This window comes from Argiope bruennichi, chromosome X2 (assembly GCF_947563725.1).
Source record: "Argiope bruennichi chromosome X2, qqArgBrue1.1, whole genome shotgun sequence".
Taxonomy (NCBI): Eukaryota; Metazoa; Arthropoda; class Arachnida; order Araneae; family Araneidae; genus Argiope; species Argiope bruennichi.
The window spans coordinates 31,745,887-31,764,255 of NC_079163.1; the positions used below are offsets into that span (position 1 = coordinate 31,745,887).

Sequence of the window (18,369 nt, forward strand, 5' to 3'; positions counted from 1 at the left end):
CGAAAGGCGCCGATAAAATAATTAAAAAATATTAATAATTTAATATTAAAAAATTATTTAGATTTAATGTTTGTTTACACTAAATGCAATCCTTGTCAGAGGAAGAGCATTTAAAGGATTAGATTTCTATTCATGTTATAAAAAAAGAAGACACTCGAAGAAACTAATAAAGAAGTGTCGCTCAGAATTCATCAATCAGATATTAATAACGTGATAAATATAATCATTAAGGATAGCTTCAATGAATATTCATTGCACGAAGCGTAAATATTCATAAGTCTCGTTTTACAGTGTCCTCTCTTGTATTTTCTTCTGTTATTTCAACGACATTGCAAGGCGATCTATTTAATAAACATATTTATGATGTTTTTCGTGCTTCAAGGCTTTTCTATCATCTCCTTAGATTTTACTTCAATAAAAGGATTTTTATATTTATTGAAGCATTTGCTTCGTTAAAAAGATTTTAAAATTTATGTTTTTGTAATTTAAAGTTTGTTTCTATGACAGCTTCTGCCTTATGTAGGAATGGAATTTTTAAATTGCCTTTTTTTTTATCATAAATACTTTTTAACGTGATTTACAAAGCATGCGATAATATGCTTATGGTATTCGTAAAGGATATGAATACAATTGTTTTAATAATGTATACGCATTATCGTATTTGCGATTATGCGTATTATCTCTAATATGAAAGATAATATAACAGAGAGAGTGGTCAATTCTTGTTCTTTCTTTCTTTCTTTTTTTTTTTTGGAATATATGATAATGCATTTTTTAAGATGCATGGCAATTTGAATGATTTTAAATTGATTGTCACCATGATTAAAACAATTTAAAGTTATATTGTGAAGGAATTATCCATCCATATTTATTTGGGGCATTAATAAGGCCTCTAAGCTGCAAGCTTTATATTTTTATGCATTTTATTAAAATTTTAGTTTTTATTTATAAAAGTCTTTCTTATTCCATTCTCCACAACCTTTCATGGAAAGCAAAAATGATATTTTAATTACATTTTGCTATTTATTTAATGCAATATAATCCTTTTAACAGAAAATAAACACTAAACATTTGAACAATAAATAATGGTTGTAATGGATTTTTATCTTTTATTAACAATTAATCCTATATTTAACCTTAAATATCAAATTTAGGAAATTTTTTTATGAAACTATCATGAATATTTAAATAAGGTCAAAAATATTTCGCGCTCTAATTGAATTCACAAAGTTAAACATTTAACTAACAGTAACTGATAGCTTGCAACTTTTTTTTTCTTTAATATAAAAGATCTTCTTTCACCTTACACATTCAAAACGGCTCTTATTGGTTGCTTGATGTTTATCAATTTCTCGATTTTGGAATGCATCGAAACCTCCCCCTGACTCGACACCCAGCTGTTGAGTGGCTATCGCGGTGTGAGTCTTGATTAGCAATCTTAAGTGATAAAGTGACCAATAAACTATCGCGCCAAGATGGATTCCTTGGCCCACTATTGAAATTTATTTTTTCCTACTGACTGGCCTCGATCCAGAAAGCAAATTCTAACTGTCAGTAACGCTTGATTGCAAAACTGAGGCGGATGACTCTATGAAGGGAGGCAGCGATGTCAGCAAGCCCGCTGTTTCGACAAGTTGCTGGAAGATTTGGGTAAATGCATTTGTTATTTTTTAAAAATTTTGTATTTATTTGCAGATAAATTTTTTGTTTATTTATATATTTGATTTTTTGCTTTAAAACTGGGAGGCATGAAGGTTTGATAATTAGTATGTAAATCTGCGGTTCGAGCCATTATATGGTACATAGATGTATATAATTTGTATAACCTTATATACATTTAAAATCCCTTTCTTATAGTGCGCAATACTTTTTTATGGGAAAAGGAATGCCAGAATTAAAAAATGTCATTAAAAGTCAAATTTTAATTGTCATTGTATTAAATATTATAAAGAGCGAAAAAATAAGTCATTATAGTCGTGTCTCATAATATTAAGTACTATTTTATTCATCGTCTCCCAGCTGAAAGCTTGCATTTCCTCCATAAAGCATAATATATATTTTATGACTGTTTCCTCCCCCCCCCAAAAAAAAAAAATTCCTATCCGTTTCTTTTTATAATGGTCTTTCAGAACGTTCATCATCTGAAGATAAGCTAAGTATCAAAATACAACAAACATTAATAGTTCTTCAATTACTTTATCTAAACATGTAGCTTTGATAATAGATTCTGTATCTGAAACGCTGGACTATTGTTTAATATTTGACACGCATGAATGATCCTCTTTTCGGAAAAGTGTCCTGTTTCAAAATGGTACTTCATTTCCAGCAAGTGTCAAAGGTTAATGCCTAGTGTGTGGGATCATCAACCTTCCATGACACGCGAGTAGATTAATAACAATCGCTCAACTTTATTGAAATGTGAACAATGGGTACAAAGGTATAATTTACTTGGGCTAGATTTCAGATAGATCACACTTGGCGAAAAAGTGAATGTGGTTAATCAATGGAGAGTTAGTTCCAGCGAATAATATTCGACAAGGAAGGCCCAGGTCAGGGCAATATCCTTGAGTTAGACGTGTTTTGAATAAATGGAATGAAAAGCACATGTTTGAAAGAATCTGAATAACAGCATATTTAATGAATGAGATGAGTGATGGAAATTTTTGCGGGAAAAGAAAGTAGGATTTTTGAAAAAAAAAAAAAAAAAAAAAAAAAAAACCCTGCTTAAGGAAATTAATTGAAATAAAGTCGTTAAGTTGTATATATTTCACTTCATATGAATTCGTATGAATTTTCCTTAACTTCTTTTGGAAATGATTCTATTCAATTTAAAACTATTTTAGTTTTAATTCATTGCAGATTTAAAAGGATTTATTACCACATTTCTATGCTTTGGGAATTTTGTTCAATTCTTATCTATTTTTGAAATTTTACTGAAATCATGCACTTTTTAAACAATGAAAGATTTAATTAGTATAAGAGACGGACGAAAGGTAGAAAGGTCATTAAAAGTCTATCAATGTTGAAGTTCTTGTTTTTGAAGTCATTCTAAATCCATTTTTACTTTTTCGTATACGAAGTGCAGATGAAGTATTGTTTAATTGTCTACACGATAACTCAAAAACTTTTTGAGATAGACAGATAATATTGGGTGTATGGACTGACGACCTAATTTGTAGATTTCTATCATATTTTGAACGAAATCCATTCACAGAAAGTCTGTCTCTCTGGCTGGCTGTTCGAATTTAAGGGGACTTGACAAATTACAAAATGCAAAGAGCTAGGTAGATAAAATTTGGTACGCATCTAACACATAGATTCTTATCAAATTTTGAACAAAATCTGTCAAATTCTTGACCATCTGTCGGTCTGTATTTTCGCATGCATATAAGTGAAATTATTCATAAACACAATGTTTTAAATTAATGAAATTCGGCATGTTATCTTGAGACAGGAACTATAATTTCTTGTCAAATTTTGTTTCAATCTGTCGGCAAAAAGGTGTCCAAAATACATATTCTTTAGATCAATTCAGTAAAAAGATCTATATTTTGTAACTATCATTCTTCAATGGTATGCAGGGTATTTGAGGCCTTACCCAAGGACCGCAATTTTATTCAGGTGGGGGGGGGGGGCAGGATAAAAATTCAAGGAGAATGTGAGAAAGTTTCGGGGAGACCACTTCCTCTAGATGCTTTTAATCTTTGCAGCCTCAGCAACGAATCAAACTTATAGTTTATATATTGAATAGAAAAAAATAATTTTGAAAGCTCAACATTTCGAATCTAAATTGTAATTAACTACTAATGGTGACAAAGCTTTTAAAGCAATTTGACCTTTCGAAATGTTAAGTCAACGACGCTTGATCTAAAAATAAAAAGTACAATTCTATATAAATACAATTGTAAAAATATTACCATAATGTGTTTCAGTGAATTATCAAGTTACACTGCATACACTTGGAATTAAAATTCGTTAAAAATCAATTTCAATTTTTTTTCCCATCTGTATCGAAAACTAGATGAAGTTGTCATATTCTTACGCTTGATGTCAGCACTATGCAGCCAATGATTATTATAAAAAAAATAGTTTTTCTGTTTTGCATACCATTCAAAACAAAACTAAAGGCCCATCAATTTTCTAATGGGTTAAGTCATGACTAGGAACATGAATCAGAAGTTTATAGATTCTATATTCTGACTCTATACTCTTAAACAGGATTCTTCCAAAAATTGTACGCTGTACCAACAAATTATTCAATGTAATCGTATTAGCTGCTGGGAATTTTCTTAGTTTTCATTTCAGTGAAATAAAAATGTTGGCCAATTTTTACTGAAAAACCTCAATTAAAAACAATTTAATCCCATATTTTGGAGTTAAGTCAGTTTTCTATTTAGGGTGATAACTAGGTCTCCAAGTTACCAGTAACCAAAAAAGATTACTCATTTTCTTTTTTCATAAGTTCTTAAGTCACGAGTTTGGTTCGATATGCTAGATCAAGAGGGATTTGATACAACACGAAAATAACTGAATCAACGTTTTTATTTGTTTCCTTCATGTACAAATCAGATATAAGTTTTATGATCTTTGTAAAAACGAAATAAATGTGATGGAATAATTTAAAGCGTTATTCATTGTATTTGCATTTTTATATCTTTATTTAGTTTACTGCCTTCTTGCCAGGGTATGGGCCTATATTTTATATTTGCATGAATGTCTTTATGAAAGTAGATTTTCAATTTACTATTTGCTTTCAAATACGGAGCTCTCCACTCTTTTATGCATACGTCAATCTATTTCCCTTAAAAGGAAGAATGACAAATAGAAGCAAAGATGTTTATTTATAGTTAGCAACGCATGGAAACATTGCATGGTTTCGAATTAAAATGAAGTAGTCAACTGAAGTCAAAGTGAAACAAACAAAAACATTCGAAAAGCATTGTATAACGTAAATGTATCTAACAAAGAACTTCTGATATGTTTTCTTTTTATTCACTGCGTTTCATCCCTCTACTGAGTAAAATCGCCCAAATGTGGTCGCTACGGATTTTGAAGCTCAAACAGTATACAGTTAACATTCGTAAAACTACTTTTTTTATTTAAAAACTGGTAAAGGGACTCCGTTTTTAAATCTTCGAACATTGTAAATTTTCGCGTTTATTAGCGTATTTCTCATGAATGTGTGTTTAAGTGTACAGTAAATTTCTTGAAGCATGAAAATAAATTTGATACCATCCTTTATCGCCTTTGTCAAACAAAAGTTTCATCTCACCTAAATTAAGCGTCATGATAAGAAAATGTAAACAAATGTATTATCACTTCCATGATTGACTTTTGATTATAGCTCAGCCTATTCATAGATCAAATACAAAATGAAAAATTACTCATTTTTGTTATCACGAATCCTTTCAGGAACTACTCACCCTCTTTGAAATTTGGATACCTATTTAAAAGTTATCGTCTTCAAGAACCTTTTTCTGAACTGAGACAAAATATTAGTGAATAAATAATTTTGTAAAATAATGAAATAAAATCCGTAAGCGGAAATGGAAAGTAGTAAGAGAAATAATTAAAAATATTTTGTAACATTTCTAAATATTTTTTCAAATACAGAATGTCTGTAAATTACAGGGAACGATTAATTCATTCGAAATAATCTTATTACATAAATGCTTACATTTGCTAGAACTAAAATAATTTTTATTTTCAGAATAATAAAAGTGAGAAAGCTTTTTTAACGCACTTATATTAGAGTACCTAATATAACCGGAGGTCGAAACAATAATCTTAAAAATTCAAGTTACTGATAGAAATATTCTAACAAAGGATGTCTTTTATCATCATTATAAAATATTTTTAAGGGAAGTTTAGATTTTCTTTCTTATGATATTGATTGTGGTTTTACTTTCATTGCAGTATAGCTTTCAGCATGCCACGCTAATACATAGTTTTGATTTCAGGCTTTTCTGACTAAAGAATTATTTTATGCTTTATAGTACGCTAATAAAATTAAAAAAAAAATATTTTTAATGTTTAAGAGTAATATTATAAATGTTTATATATAATATTTATATAAAACGTTCATTTATAACATATTATTATAAACGTTTAAAAATATTTTAATTTTTATTATTTTGTAATCTTTTGTCATTGACATATTTTACAAATCACTATAGTAAATATTTTGGAAGCTTGTAACCAGTAGCTGATAGCCGACTTAATGGACTAGGCATTTGCTTAGGACTCTGGGCTGAAGGAGTCACCGACAGGTTGATTAAAAAAGGTGTTAATATTCTAATTGTCAATTAAATAAATTTGTAAAAACTATCCAAATTATCTTCATTAAAAATAATGGGGAAGTTTTATTGACACTTTATAATAAACTTGATTAGATTCCTATCTGTTTCATTGCATCTGCTTCTTTATCATTGTATTTATAAATACCGATCATCTGCTTAAATAATATTGTATACAAACATGGATGCCGCTCAGTCATAAACATTAATAGATAAATGAAGACATATGCATTTTCGCGAAGTTACTGAAATAAAAATATCAATCTAAAATAAATAATTAATGTATTGTTAAGTTAAAAATTCGCTGAAATATGAAACTAAACTGATCATTAGTTTTCGGCAAAAATTAATAAATTATGAAACTACATAATGTGCACTACATAGGCTCACAAAATGTATAAAACCGCCACTACTCGTATCAATTTTTTCTCAAATTCACAACTAGGATACGTCCCCCGCATGAAATCAAAATTTCATTAAAATCAATGGAGTATCTATTAATTCAGATCTGAAAAATATTGTTTGTCATCTAGAACACACAATTGCACTGAATTTTAGCATTTTGGTACATCAGAAAGTGGTTGAAAGATTAATCACCAAGTTATATATATAGGTGCATGAAAGAAGTCAAGTTAAATAAAAATGCGTAATAAAACAGCAACTATTATCTTTCTTTTTTTTCTTGTGAAATAAAAATAAGTTTCAGGGATCTGCCCAAAAGAGAAATCTTGTGTGGCTACATTTGATAACACTCCTAGGATAATATGTATTTCCATGAGAATCAGTTTCTGTTGAGTTATTTCACAAATAGTTAACTGAATTTTCCAATGAAAGACTCCAACGCTTCTCACGTTTTTACATATTAATAGGCCCATACAATGTACATTATTTTGTCTACTAAAGATTTTGGAAAGGAATCGTTATCTTAAATCCCATTCAACACTCAGTATGCTGATTTACGAAAAGATATTGAATGTTTTTTTTTTTTATAAAAAGATTAAAATTCTTGATTAAAATCTGCTATTTTCACTTCAATCTGTAGATTATCTCTGTAAAATTTTCGGGATGCAAAACTATAGTAATTAAAGTATATATTAAATGCAATTTCAAGGAAATAAGCTGAAAATTATTATCTTTTAATTACAGCTTTATTCGTTTCTTTATGATTGAACAGAATATTTTATTTTTAGAGTTTATTTATTAATTAAGAAGTTATTATTAAATAGTGGTCATTACTTGAACGACAGCTTTCCAGAGTATGGCAGAAGATCGAAAAAATTGCCATGGGAAGGCATTTAGAGCTTATATGGGGAGAACAGGAGAATAATACAATATGGGATAATGCCATCATGCTATATTCACAGCTAACTATTGCCGACAGGAAGATTCTGATATATAGTGCATGCTAGCGAACCACCGAAGATATTGTCTCAGCATCATGAAAACTATGATTTGAGAATTGCATTCGTTATTGCGAAAAATATTGTTTATTCTATTCTATTCTATTTATTTATTTTTACTGTTTCTTTACAATTTCTGGCTTATGTATAAATAGAGATATGTGTCTTCTATGTAAATTTATAGCTATAATTAGTATGTGTAAGCATTCTATTAATATTGATTTATATTTCTATATCATAATTTTTATTAATAAGGGTCTTCATTTGTCGTGAAATAGGATGGCTCCCGGATATTGTTTTCCCGGAGTAACGGCGCAATCAAAACGGAATATACCGCTGTAATAGAAGCACAATCCAATAAATCTATTCACTTCAAACATCTTCTACTTACCTTTTCAGATTCCTCGCATAAGAAAAGAATTACTAATAATGCAAAATGTATAAATGACTCACTTAAAGCAGCTATAGAGCAAATGTTGGGTGGGAAGTTAATACCAGTGGGCGTGATCTCCCCAAAGTTTTCTCGCATAATCTCTAATAAAGGTGTTATCTCAGGAAACGCCTTGCATGGCATTACGAAATATCAACCTTTGGCATGAATTTAGCATTTTTACTGAATGTATCGTGGTATCCGTAGCGAATGTTTTGGAGGTTAATCCCTAACATTCGGTTAATAGCATCCGAAAATCGAATTTGTGTTTTAAACGCGTTTTTCTCAATCGATTGAAACAAAAACTTGACACAAAATTGCACTTGTAGTCACAAAATCTCATACCAAATTTGATATATTTGAATGATTGCGTTTTGGAGTTATTCCGTTTACAAGTTTCTGAGGATACAGACCGACAGACAGTCAGTCCTTTTGGATTTGGCTCAAAATTTGATTGGTGTTTACACTGTAGATGTTAAACTTCTGTACCGAATGTTATCTATTTACGAATATTCGTTTTGTAGTTATCGTGTTAAAATTTGATTGGTGTTTACACTGTGGATGTTAAACTTCTGTACAGAATGTTATCTATCTACGAATATTCGTTTTGTAGTTATCGTGTTAAAATTTGATTGGTGTTTACACTGTAGATGTTAAATTTCTGTACCGAATGTTATCTATCTACGAATATTCGTTTTGTAGTTATCGTGTAACTCATATTCTAATAGCCGGTCAGACAGACTTCCTCTGGATGAAGTGTGCTTAAAATTTGATAGAAATCTACAAATTTGGTGTAAAGACCATGTACCAAATTTCACCCGTATATATATAACGCGTTTCTGAGTATTGTTGCAGACAGACGGATATTTTCTCAAAATGGGTTTTTCGAACTCAGGAAGGTCTAAAATGTGGAGATTCGTCAAAATCTCGAGTTCGAATTTCTTCACGATTACTATACTTTCTCTATACTACGTGTAAGAGAAAGTAAAAAAGCACGGCCGTATGGTTTAATATTGTAATCCTTGATGATGATCATGATGACGAGGATTTATACGAAAAGGACTCATGTAATGATTAATCGGGACGATGCGTCTAATGGTTTTTAAAAAACTTTGATATTTATTTAATTTGTGGACAGCAGGGAATAATTGGAATGTAATATATGTGCATTTTTTGTTACAAATGGACCCATGAAGATTGCTGTGTATTTAACTCTGCAGATAATTATAAATGCATATGATTACATTATATAACATATAAATTATATTATATATGCTAATAATTACGAAGTTTGTTGGGAAAAATAGTTTTTTAATGTCTATAAAAATTTAATTTATACCTGAAATAAACTTGTTGAGTTGAAATATAAGAAAAACACTTAGTTTCTTTTTATATTTATATAAATAATTTTGTAATGAAATAATGTAAGTTTAATTGATATTTATTACTTCCGATTTCGTCTAAAGCTCACTGCTTATGGTTTAAAAGAAGATGACATCAATGTTCAAAACGTTTTTAAGCTTTGTTAACGTATTTGTCCAATGAGCAATAAAGTGTAAAACTAAATAGGTCCTTATTTAAACTTTTATACTTTAAAAAATATCGAATTTCTTTTTCTATTGGGATGGTTTTCTCTTCGTTTTCTTCTAACTTCAAGAAGGAAATTTTACCCAAATTTAGCTGAGCAAGCATTTTTTATATGCACGTGATTATCCTATGACACTGCGACTTAACATTGAACAGATATTAGATCTCGAAAAGCGTGAGAAAACCAGATGCATGCGCAAGTCAAAAAGTAACTCTTCTAAGTTTAAATTTTAGTGACTAGAAAACAATTAATTTTTAAAAACATGGGTAGAGTGATTAGGTATATATATCAAGTCATTGTTGTTTTCAGAGAGTAATGTAATAATTTAATTTTTATTAATAAAAACGTATTTACTGAATTATTAAAAACAACCTTTATATATAGGATGATACCCTCCATCCGAAACTCCACTGTTAAATTTTTGAGAGTGATCGTACACGTGGCGATAGACAACTCTTGTACTAGTATTAGGTAGCAAACACAAAGTGTGATCACTGTAGTAGCGTAACTAGGGTATGGCAGGCAGGGCACGTGAACTGGGTCCATAATCAGGGGGTGTAAGATTGATTTATCGGTTTATTGTATTTAGGAGAGATAAGTGCTTTTTACTTTCTCGTATAAGAAGTATAGAGGAAGTAGTGTACTCGTCAAAAGTTTCGAACTCGATATCTTAATAAATTTCCGAGTTTCAGATTTCTCTGAGTACGAAAAATATATTTGTAGAACTATGACTGTTTGCCTTTTTTCCATATGTCAACACTATAACCCAAAAAGTCTTTGAGCTAGGCGAATGAAATTTGGTGTATTGTTATTGCACCAAATTTGTAGATATCCGTCAAATTTTGAACTAAATCCATTTAGAGGAAAACAGTTTGTTCGGTCCGAGTATAAACCAACTGAAAAATAAATATACAGGATAATATAAACTACAAAATAAATGTACAATAACTGCAAAATGTAAAGTCCTGGACAAATATAATTTGATACTCATATTTAACATCTAAAATACAGATCCGTGTAACATTTTGAACAAAATCCGTCAAGGGTTTGACCTCCTGTCTGTCTGTACTCCTCCATGCATGCAAACGCAATAATTCAAAAACTTATAAAGTATTAAGATGTAAATAAAATTTAGTTCACGGTGTTAGCATCTAAAATGTAGATTTTTTTTTTTTTAATTTTAGAAAACTCTGTCAAAAGGTTGACTGTCTGAAAATTTGTATCATCGCATGCGTGTAAGCATGATAACTTGAAAGCGCAATGGCTAAATGAAATTTGATGTTATCTTATGATTGCAATTGTAATTCTGTGTAAAATTTTGGCTTCAGTCTGTTGAAAAAAAAGGGGTCTAAAATACATAAACGGTTTAACGGTCAAAGATCTTTCGTTAATAGATTCTTTCTTAATTATCGTTTACCAATGGCATGCAGTTAATGCATTTATACTGGTTTTCTTTACTGTACAATGAAGCATATAACTCTCATGCGTGGATTCTGAAAATAAAAACTAAGCCTTCCGGCATTTACGGCTTTGCCCAAAGCCCGCAATTTTAAGCAGAAGCATGGGGATAACAATTCTATTAGATAGTAAAACTGAAAATTTTGGGAAGATCTCTTCCTTTTCTTTTGTTTCTCATATTCTTTTATTGTTTTTCATATTCTTAAAAATTAAAATGATTCCAATCAAGTGAGGGAGATTTATATGTATTTATTATTTATATGTATAATAATAATATTTATATGTATAATAAGGAAAACCAATGAACTAGTTACCCAGCTTTGACCACTGGTCCGATTTCGGGATTTTTTTTTTTTTTTTTTTTTCATTTCATATGAAAACACTTCAAACCTAGATCTCTACTGCCCTTCACCACCCTTAGCTTTCGAGAGAAATCGAAAAATACTAATTCATGATACATTTTTAAAAATAAATATTGCGGTAGAGTTAACCAGTGAAGACTATACCACTGAAACATATTTCTATAATTTTTGTTTCATATGAAATCATATGATTCCTGTCTATGTCATTATGGGACGCCCACCTTTCAATACCCTTCATTTTTTAAATAAATTGAAAAAGAAAGATTTTATGATTCATTCTCTGCGAAGAAATCTTCCTATAGAGTTAACCGGCTAAAACCATTGAATGGATTTCAATAATTTGGACTTCATACAAAAGTTCATGATCTCATATGTCATCAAAGGTTGCTTGCTCTCTTTCGCCCTCCATTCTCTAGAGAAATGGGAAAAACACAGCTTAATAACACATTCTGTATGGAGAAATACTGCGAAGGAAAAACCACCGAACCGATTCTGATAATTTTGATCTCATGCGAAAGCTCACGGCCTCCAGATAAGCGATAAAGGGTCATTTGTCTTTCATCATCCTTCGTTTTCGGAAATAAAATCGGAAAAAATTAGTTTTTCACTGTACATTTTCTATGGGCGAAATCCTTCGACGAGTTTATCAACACGAACCACTGGCCCTATTTCAAAAACTTTTACTTCATACGAATGCTCATGACCCCTCGATACGTCACCAATGTTTGTTTACCCCCCCCCCCCCCTCCTCCTTCATCTCTATTTCATGAGAATTTGGAAAATAAAACTTAGGCACAGCTCTCTGATTCAAAAATTAAAATTATTTTTCCAATTTACTTCGAAATATAGTTAACCTAGAATACTCTATCAATACTGCTCCTTTTTTACTTATATTACTGTAGTTATTTTTTTAAAATGCTTTTGTTGTGTTGATCAAATTTGGTTGGTATCACCTAATTATTCTTATAAATCAATATCTATGGTAACAATATTTATGATATTAATATAGTCATGGTGACAAATTTTGATGAAATACATCTTATCAAAATAAAATAAAGCACCATTTTCAATAATCATGAGAAAATGTTGCAAAGGGGCGTGATTAATTGGCAAAGAAAATTGGCGAAATCGGTCCTGTTGGTAAGTTTGGAGAATATATCTAAGCTTTATTTTGTAATACATCTTTAGATGTGGAGGGGGAGGTAGATGACACTTGATGACATATGGAGGAATTATGATTCACACAAAATAAAAATTAGCAAAATCAATATGTTACATATATGATTTTTTCCGACAAACCCTGTCAAGGATTTTCCAAATAGAGAATGAGTAAAGAAACAATTCTTTTGAAATATCTCTCGGAAATAGACGGTGGTTCAAAGAATGGCACCATTGATTTGATGAGGAATTTATATGACCTTCATATCCTATTAGTAGCATTAATAAAAATTTGACGAAATCGGTACAGTGTTTGTGGCTGAGGGAATGGCTCTTTGGTTTCACCAGTTATTTTAAATATATAGATGGTGGACGAACAGTTGGTCGCCTAGGACGACAACGAATTTGATATGTTTTTTGATATTCAATATTAAATATGATTTTTTAATATTAAAAAAATGAGGTACCTGTTTTCTATCTACTTTTCCGCTCATTTCGAAAGACAGTTTGACTTAAAGTTGCCAAATTTGATACAAATATACTTTGAAGACTTAGAATAGGCACCTCGAACTTTTTTGAACCCTAAAATAAAATTTTATTGATTAAAAAATTAGAGAAATGTTAAGCATTTCTAATAACTTCTGAAAATATTATCGAACTAAAATAATTTTACTCCAACTTAAAATACCGAAAATCATGTTTTTAATTATGTAAATTTAGTGTGTAATTTATCTGAAATAAAAAAAATGAAATATGATTTGCAACAGTAATTTTCATTGTTGAAATTTAATTTAAATTTCGTTCTTTCAGAAAGCTTTAAATTAATTTTCTTATGTTAATAAATATCCTTATGTGTAGTGTAACTGTTTTATTCAAGTATTTTGCTTTACTCTCAAGTTATAAAAGGGTTGTAAGTCACTTTATAGCATACGAATATTAGGTTTTCTTTCTCAATCTTTGATTAAGCATCAAGTAATTTTATTTCAGGTTATATTTGTCGTGTCACATTTATTAAATTTATATGAATTGTTTAGAAAATTTTTATAACTTCTAATGCGATATATAACTTTCGCTATACATTTCATAAAAAGCTGTCATTTCTTCTTATTTAAAAGTACTTGTAACTGTAAATTTGTGAGTTACAAATGCGATGTAATTAGATTAAGTATGTAATTTTTAATCACCAAAGGAATAAAATTTCAAAATTAGATAAATTTTTTCGTCAAAAATTTGACCTTTTTAGATATTTTATAGTTTATAAGTATTATTTTTTTCCGGTGCTTGTTATTAAAAGCGTACGGACATTTATATTTTGGAATCATATTTGGCATATGATGTATCGATTTTTTAGGTAAATAAATGATTTAGATGGTGGCTATAATTAAAATTTTTTTTTCTATTTTTATGCCTTTATGCATTTTATAAGATGATAATTTTGATTAGTTTAATGATGACACTTAATTAATCTGTAGCAATTAATTTTTCAGTGGTAATGTAGCTTGAATATGTATTTTATAATTTGCTATACAATGTGAAATTAGTTTAATGCTTGCTTCAAATGATAATTTTAATTAATTTCACATTCTGCTAATTTCTTTAAATATATGAATGCAAGAGCCTAAATCATTAACTTAAGTAGCTGTAAGACGTGCAGGACATTTTTTTTTATTTTGTTCATGCATCAATAATTTTTCAAATAGTAATACATTATCTGTGCATTCATTCTTTTTTGTATCTTCCCAATTAATTTCTGATTTTTTGTAACAATTAATGCAATTTTTGTAACAATTTGTATTTAATTCAGAAATTAAATAAATAATTAAGCTGATTAATGTTGGATAGCTTTAAGAAATTAATAAAAACGAAGTAATTTAAGATATAAATGAAGTAAGTAAGATTTAAATTTCGGAAATAAAAATCATGTAAATCCAAAAATAATTTATGAATCATTATTAAAGTCTCATTATAGTTTTAATCATAGTGCTTTCTGGCATAAAAGTTCAGGGAAAAAGGGGGACTATGCAGATTTCAGTTTGTTTTTAAATGGAAGGGGGTGCTGCTTTGGTATTTTCCCTGGGTGCCATTTTATACAGATATGCTTTTGGAAGGGGACTTTTGTCTGGAAATTAAGCAAAAGAAAAGGATGTAACAAATAAAGTATGCAACATACATTTGATGGAATACTAATTACTAATGCTAATCTAATATTAATAATAATATAAAACTTGTATGATATATTAATAATTGCCAGTACTAATATTATTAGTTGCCAAGACTAATACTAATAGTTGCATGAATAACAACGATAAAAGTTGTACGTAGCATGACAAATACAATAATAGCAAGTAGGACTTAACTGAGTACTTAAGTCTTCAAAGGATTTACCGTCTGAAAGGACACAGGCTTCGAATGTTTTCATTCACTCAGCTGAGCTATTATGAATTTGTATTTCATTAAATCTCATTTGTATGCTTAATCTGATATGTCCTTTTCTTTTATTTAACTCAATGAGCCCCATGCAATAATCGGTTATTGCATTTTGCCTTTTTGTCCTATCGCAAAAGTTGTTTGGCTTAACGTGTACAATTACCCTAGAAGTGAAGTTTTTTGACGGAGTTTTGAATCACTCTGTATGACAAACATTTACATAAGAAATTCTACTTTAGAATTGTTAAAAAAGAAGCTATATTTAAGAAATTACAATCTTATTTTGGACCTTTCCGTTCCTCTGAAAATTAACGAGAATATTCTTCACTCACCTTTTCCGTATATTTACACGAAATATCGTATATTTACGTTTTGTGTTAAGTTTCTCGTATATTTACGTTTTGTGTTAAGCTTCAAAGCATAGTGAAGAAAATGTAGTAAGTATTTTATACCTTTTCTCTTGGAGTTTTTGAACTATTAGATTCGCATACCCAGATAGACCGATCGACAGTCATCCTTTGGATGGATTTATTCAAAAATTTGCCTCAGATCTACAAGTTTGGTAATAAAACTATATCGACATATTTCTTGTAAAAATATATATGGTTCAAAGTTTTATCTGTTCAGCTTGTTGTGTTTCTGAGTTACCGAGTTCAGAGACAGATAGACATGACTTCGGCGCTCCGATTTAATTCGAAAATGATACATTTATTGAAACTCTAAAAGATAGTTTCTCTAAAAAAGTCTCATAATATAAAACAGTTTTCTTTGGAGATAACCACACAAGACTGCTCTACCCCGCCTATTCATAAGTCATGCGGATATAATTTGAATGACCGGGCCACCGCGACAGCATTAGCGGGAACTAAGATTGAGTCTTAAGGGCCATCGCCAGCAATCACGTCCTATTATCAGTAGGAGGTGGCTTACATCCACAATTTTTGTACCCACTTGGGTAGCAAGAACCAACCACCTTGCCGGAAGATTCTCATCCTTATATTTGAGGTGCCCTCAGTGAGAGTTCTTGTAGAGATAAATAAAATATGAGGCTCCGAAAATGCTATTTATGGAGTTACTTAAAACGTGGAAAACGTCAAAATCTCGAAGTCGAATTTATGACAATTATAATGCTTTCTCTTGGTATACTTCGTATATAGGAAATGAAAACATAGAAATGAAATATTTTGAAAAAATTAACTCAAATTGTGTAGTTTTCGCTTTCTCGATTAGTTTCAACTCACTTGATTGATTTATCCATACACAACTTTTTTTTATTTATCTTACATAATATAAATAACATGTTTGTTTGTTCATATGATTAATTATTGATAATATACTCAATTTTATTGGTTGCACTTGGCTGCCAAAATTTGATGAAATTGCATTATTAAATATATTATTAATATATATAAATATATCAGAACACATCGTTAGCAAGTCGAATTATTTCATCAATGATTCTCCGGTCATAGAAGATGCTTCAAATGTATTATTTCATCATTGACTTTCAAATCATGAAAGGACGCTCGAAATTCTTTCCCTGAATAAAGAGCTTCCATTCATTGATTAAATAGTCGCATTTATTGAGCATATTTTAAAAACTTACCTTTCATCACTTGCCCTTCAAATGCGCAATACTTTATTTCCTATTACTGAAAATCATATTTCGTTACCGTTCCAAATTAATCACAAGAATGGCATATCTGTTGATGAAACTTTATACAAGTTAGTTTTCTTGATTTAATCCAGAAATAATACAAATATCAGAGCTCTTAGATATAGTATCATACAAGCATTTCACGTTTTAAACATTTTCCTGTGGTAGTAAATTATTAATACTTCAAATTTAAGTACGAAAGGAATATTTAGTATTAATAATAAAAGAATTAACATTTTACAAAGTTTAAAAGATATTTATGACAATTTGGTTAGTATTTTAGAAAAGCTAAAATATAAAAAGCGCAATGATCTTGTCAATAAGAAAATGTGTGCAATTTTAAAATAATAATTATTGATTTATTAAAACAACTTACATTTTACTATGAACTTATTGATATTGTCGAATGTAACGGATTATTCAGATTGCCCTCAAAATGTACTTTTGTGCATCGACAAATGTATTAATGTGTTTACAAATATCAATAAGATTTATTTGAGTATTTAATTAAGTAATTTAAAATTATTAAGTAATTTTAATAATTTAAAAGTCTTTATAAAAATATTAGTGTGTATAATAGGCTATTTAGATAAAATATTGCAGGTATGTGGCCTTCTACTATATTAATAAATAATGAAATCTTTTATAAAAACGTAGTTAACGCATAGTTAAAAAATTTTCTAAGCATTCATGTTTATTAATAATGAACCACAACATCAACAAATTCTATCATGATGCAGTTTTGTAATGATCTTGGTTGTTTTCAATCGTAAGAAATAAGTTTGAAGCTATGCTTGTACATCTTAAATCTTAAGGATCTTTCTTCTCCCCCACACCCAATTTTTAATAAATGTACAATCAGAAATCTAGTATCAGAAGAATCATGTAAAATCAGTAAATGTCGAATCAGTATTTTCAATAAATGTATCATATATTAATTGAAAATAATTGAGATCAAGTACGATTCCAATGTGAAAGCAAAACTCAGTGAAATTAAGATGTCTGGATTTTACATATTTATCTGCGGCTTTGAAAATGACTGAAAAGAAAAATCCATTGTTTTTGCTCCTATGGAAATAAATATATATCCCGTAAGACCTAGAGCTGTTACCATCAATTTTATAGCAGTGAAAGAAGTCTCCGCGTTTAGCATTGTCATTACTGTATCGAAATGTCGCATATCAAATTTGGCAACATCTACTTTGTGTAGATTAGCAACATCTACTCACAAATTGTTTATGTTAATACGAGAAGTCATATAATGACAGAAGTTCCTGCTGTTACATCGTAATTTCGAATATTTGGCTCTGAACGGTTTTTGATTTACAACATTTTGATATCAAAGCGACTATATTTCCCTTGAAATAGGCGAGATAGCGAAGAAATGCATATTGTCAAAATGGAGGATTTAAATTTACTATACTGTGTACTTGTTTTGTTTCATGCTGCACTTTTCGAAGTAAATGCATACAAAATTGGATATTCTTTAAATATAACCAGTATAAACTTAAATCTTCGGTATTTGGTTTTTAATTACTTTTGAGTTGACTGATTCGATTTAGATGGCGGTGGAATAAATTTTTGAACATATAT

The 18,369-nt window shown here is 29.6% G+C and overlaps 1 protein-coding gene across 2 annotated transcripts in view; it reads left to right on the forward strand.

The window, feature by feature from the left end:
• LOC129960945 (proton channel OtopLc-like) overlaps positions 1-18,369 on the forward strand; it is a 78,947-nt gene that overhangs the window by 11,100 nt on the left and 49,478 nt on the right. The window contains exon 1 of one of the 2 annotated variants that reach the window (XM_056074702.1): positions 1,507-1,650. The exons of the other annotated variant lie outside the window; for it this stretch is intronic. Within the exon in view, the coding sequence (XP_055930677.1) occupies positions 1,607-1,650 (44 nt within the window). The 5' untranslated portion in view covers positions 1,507-1,606. Of the gene's footprint in view, positions 1-1,506; positions 1,651-18,369 lie in introns of those variants that run through there. 2 annotated transcript variants of the gene reach the window in all.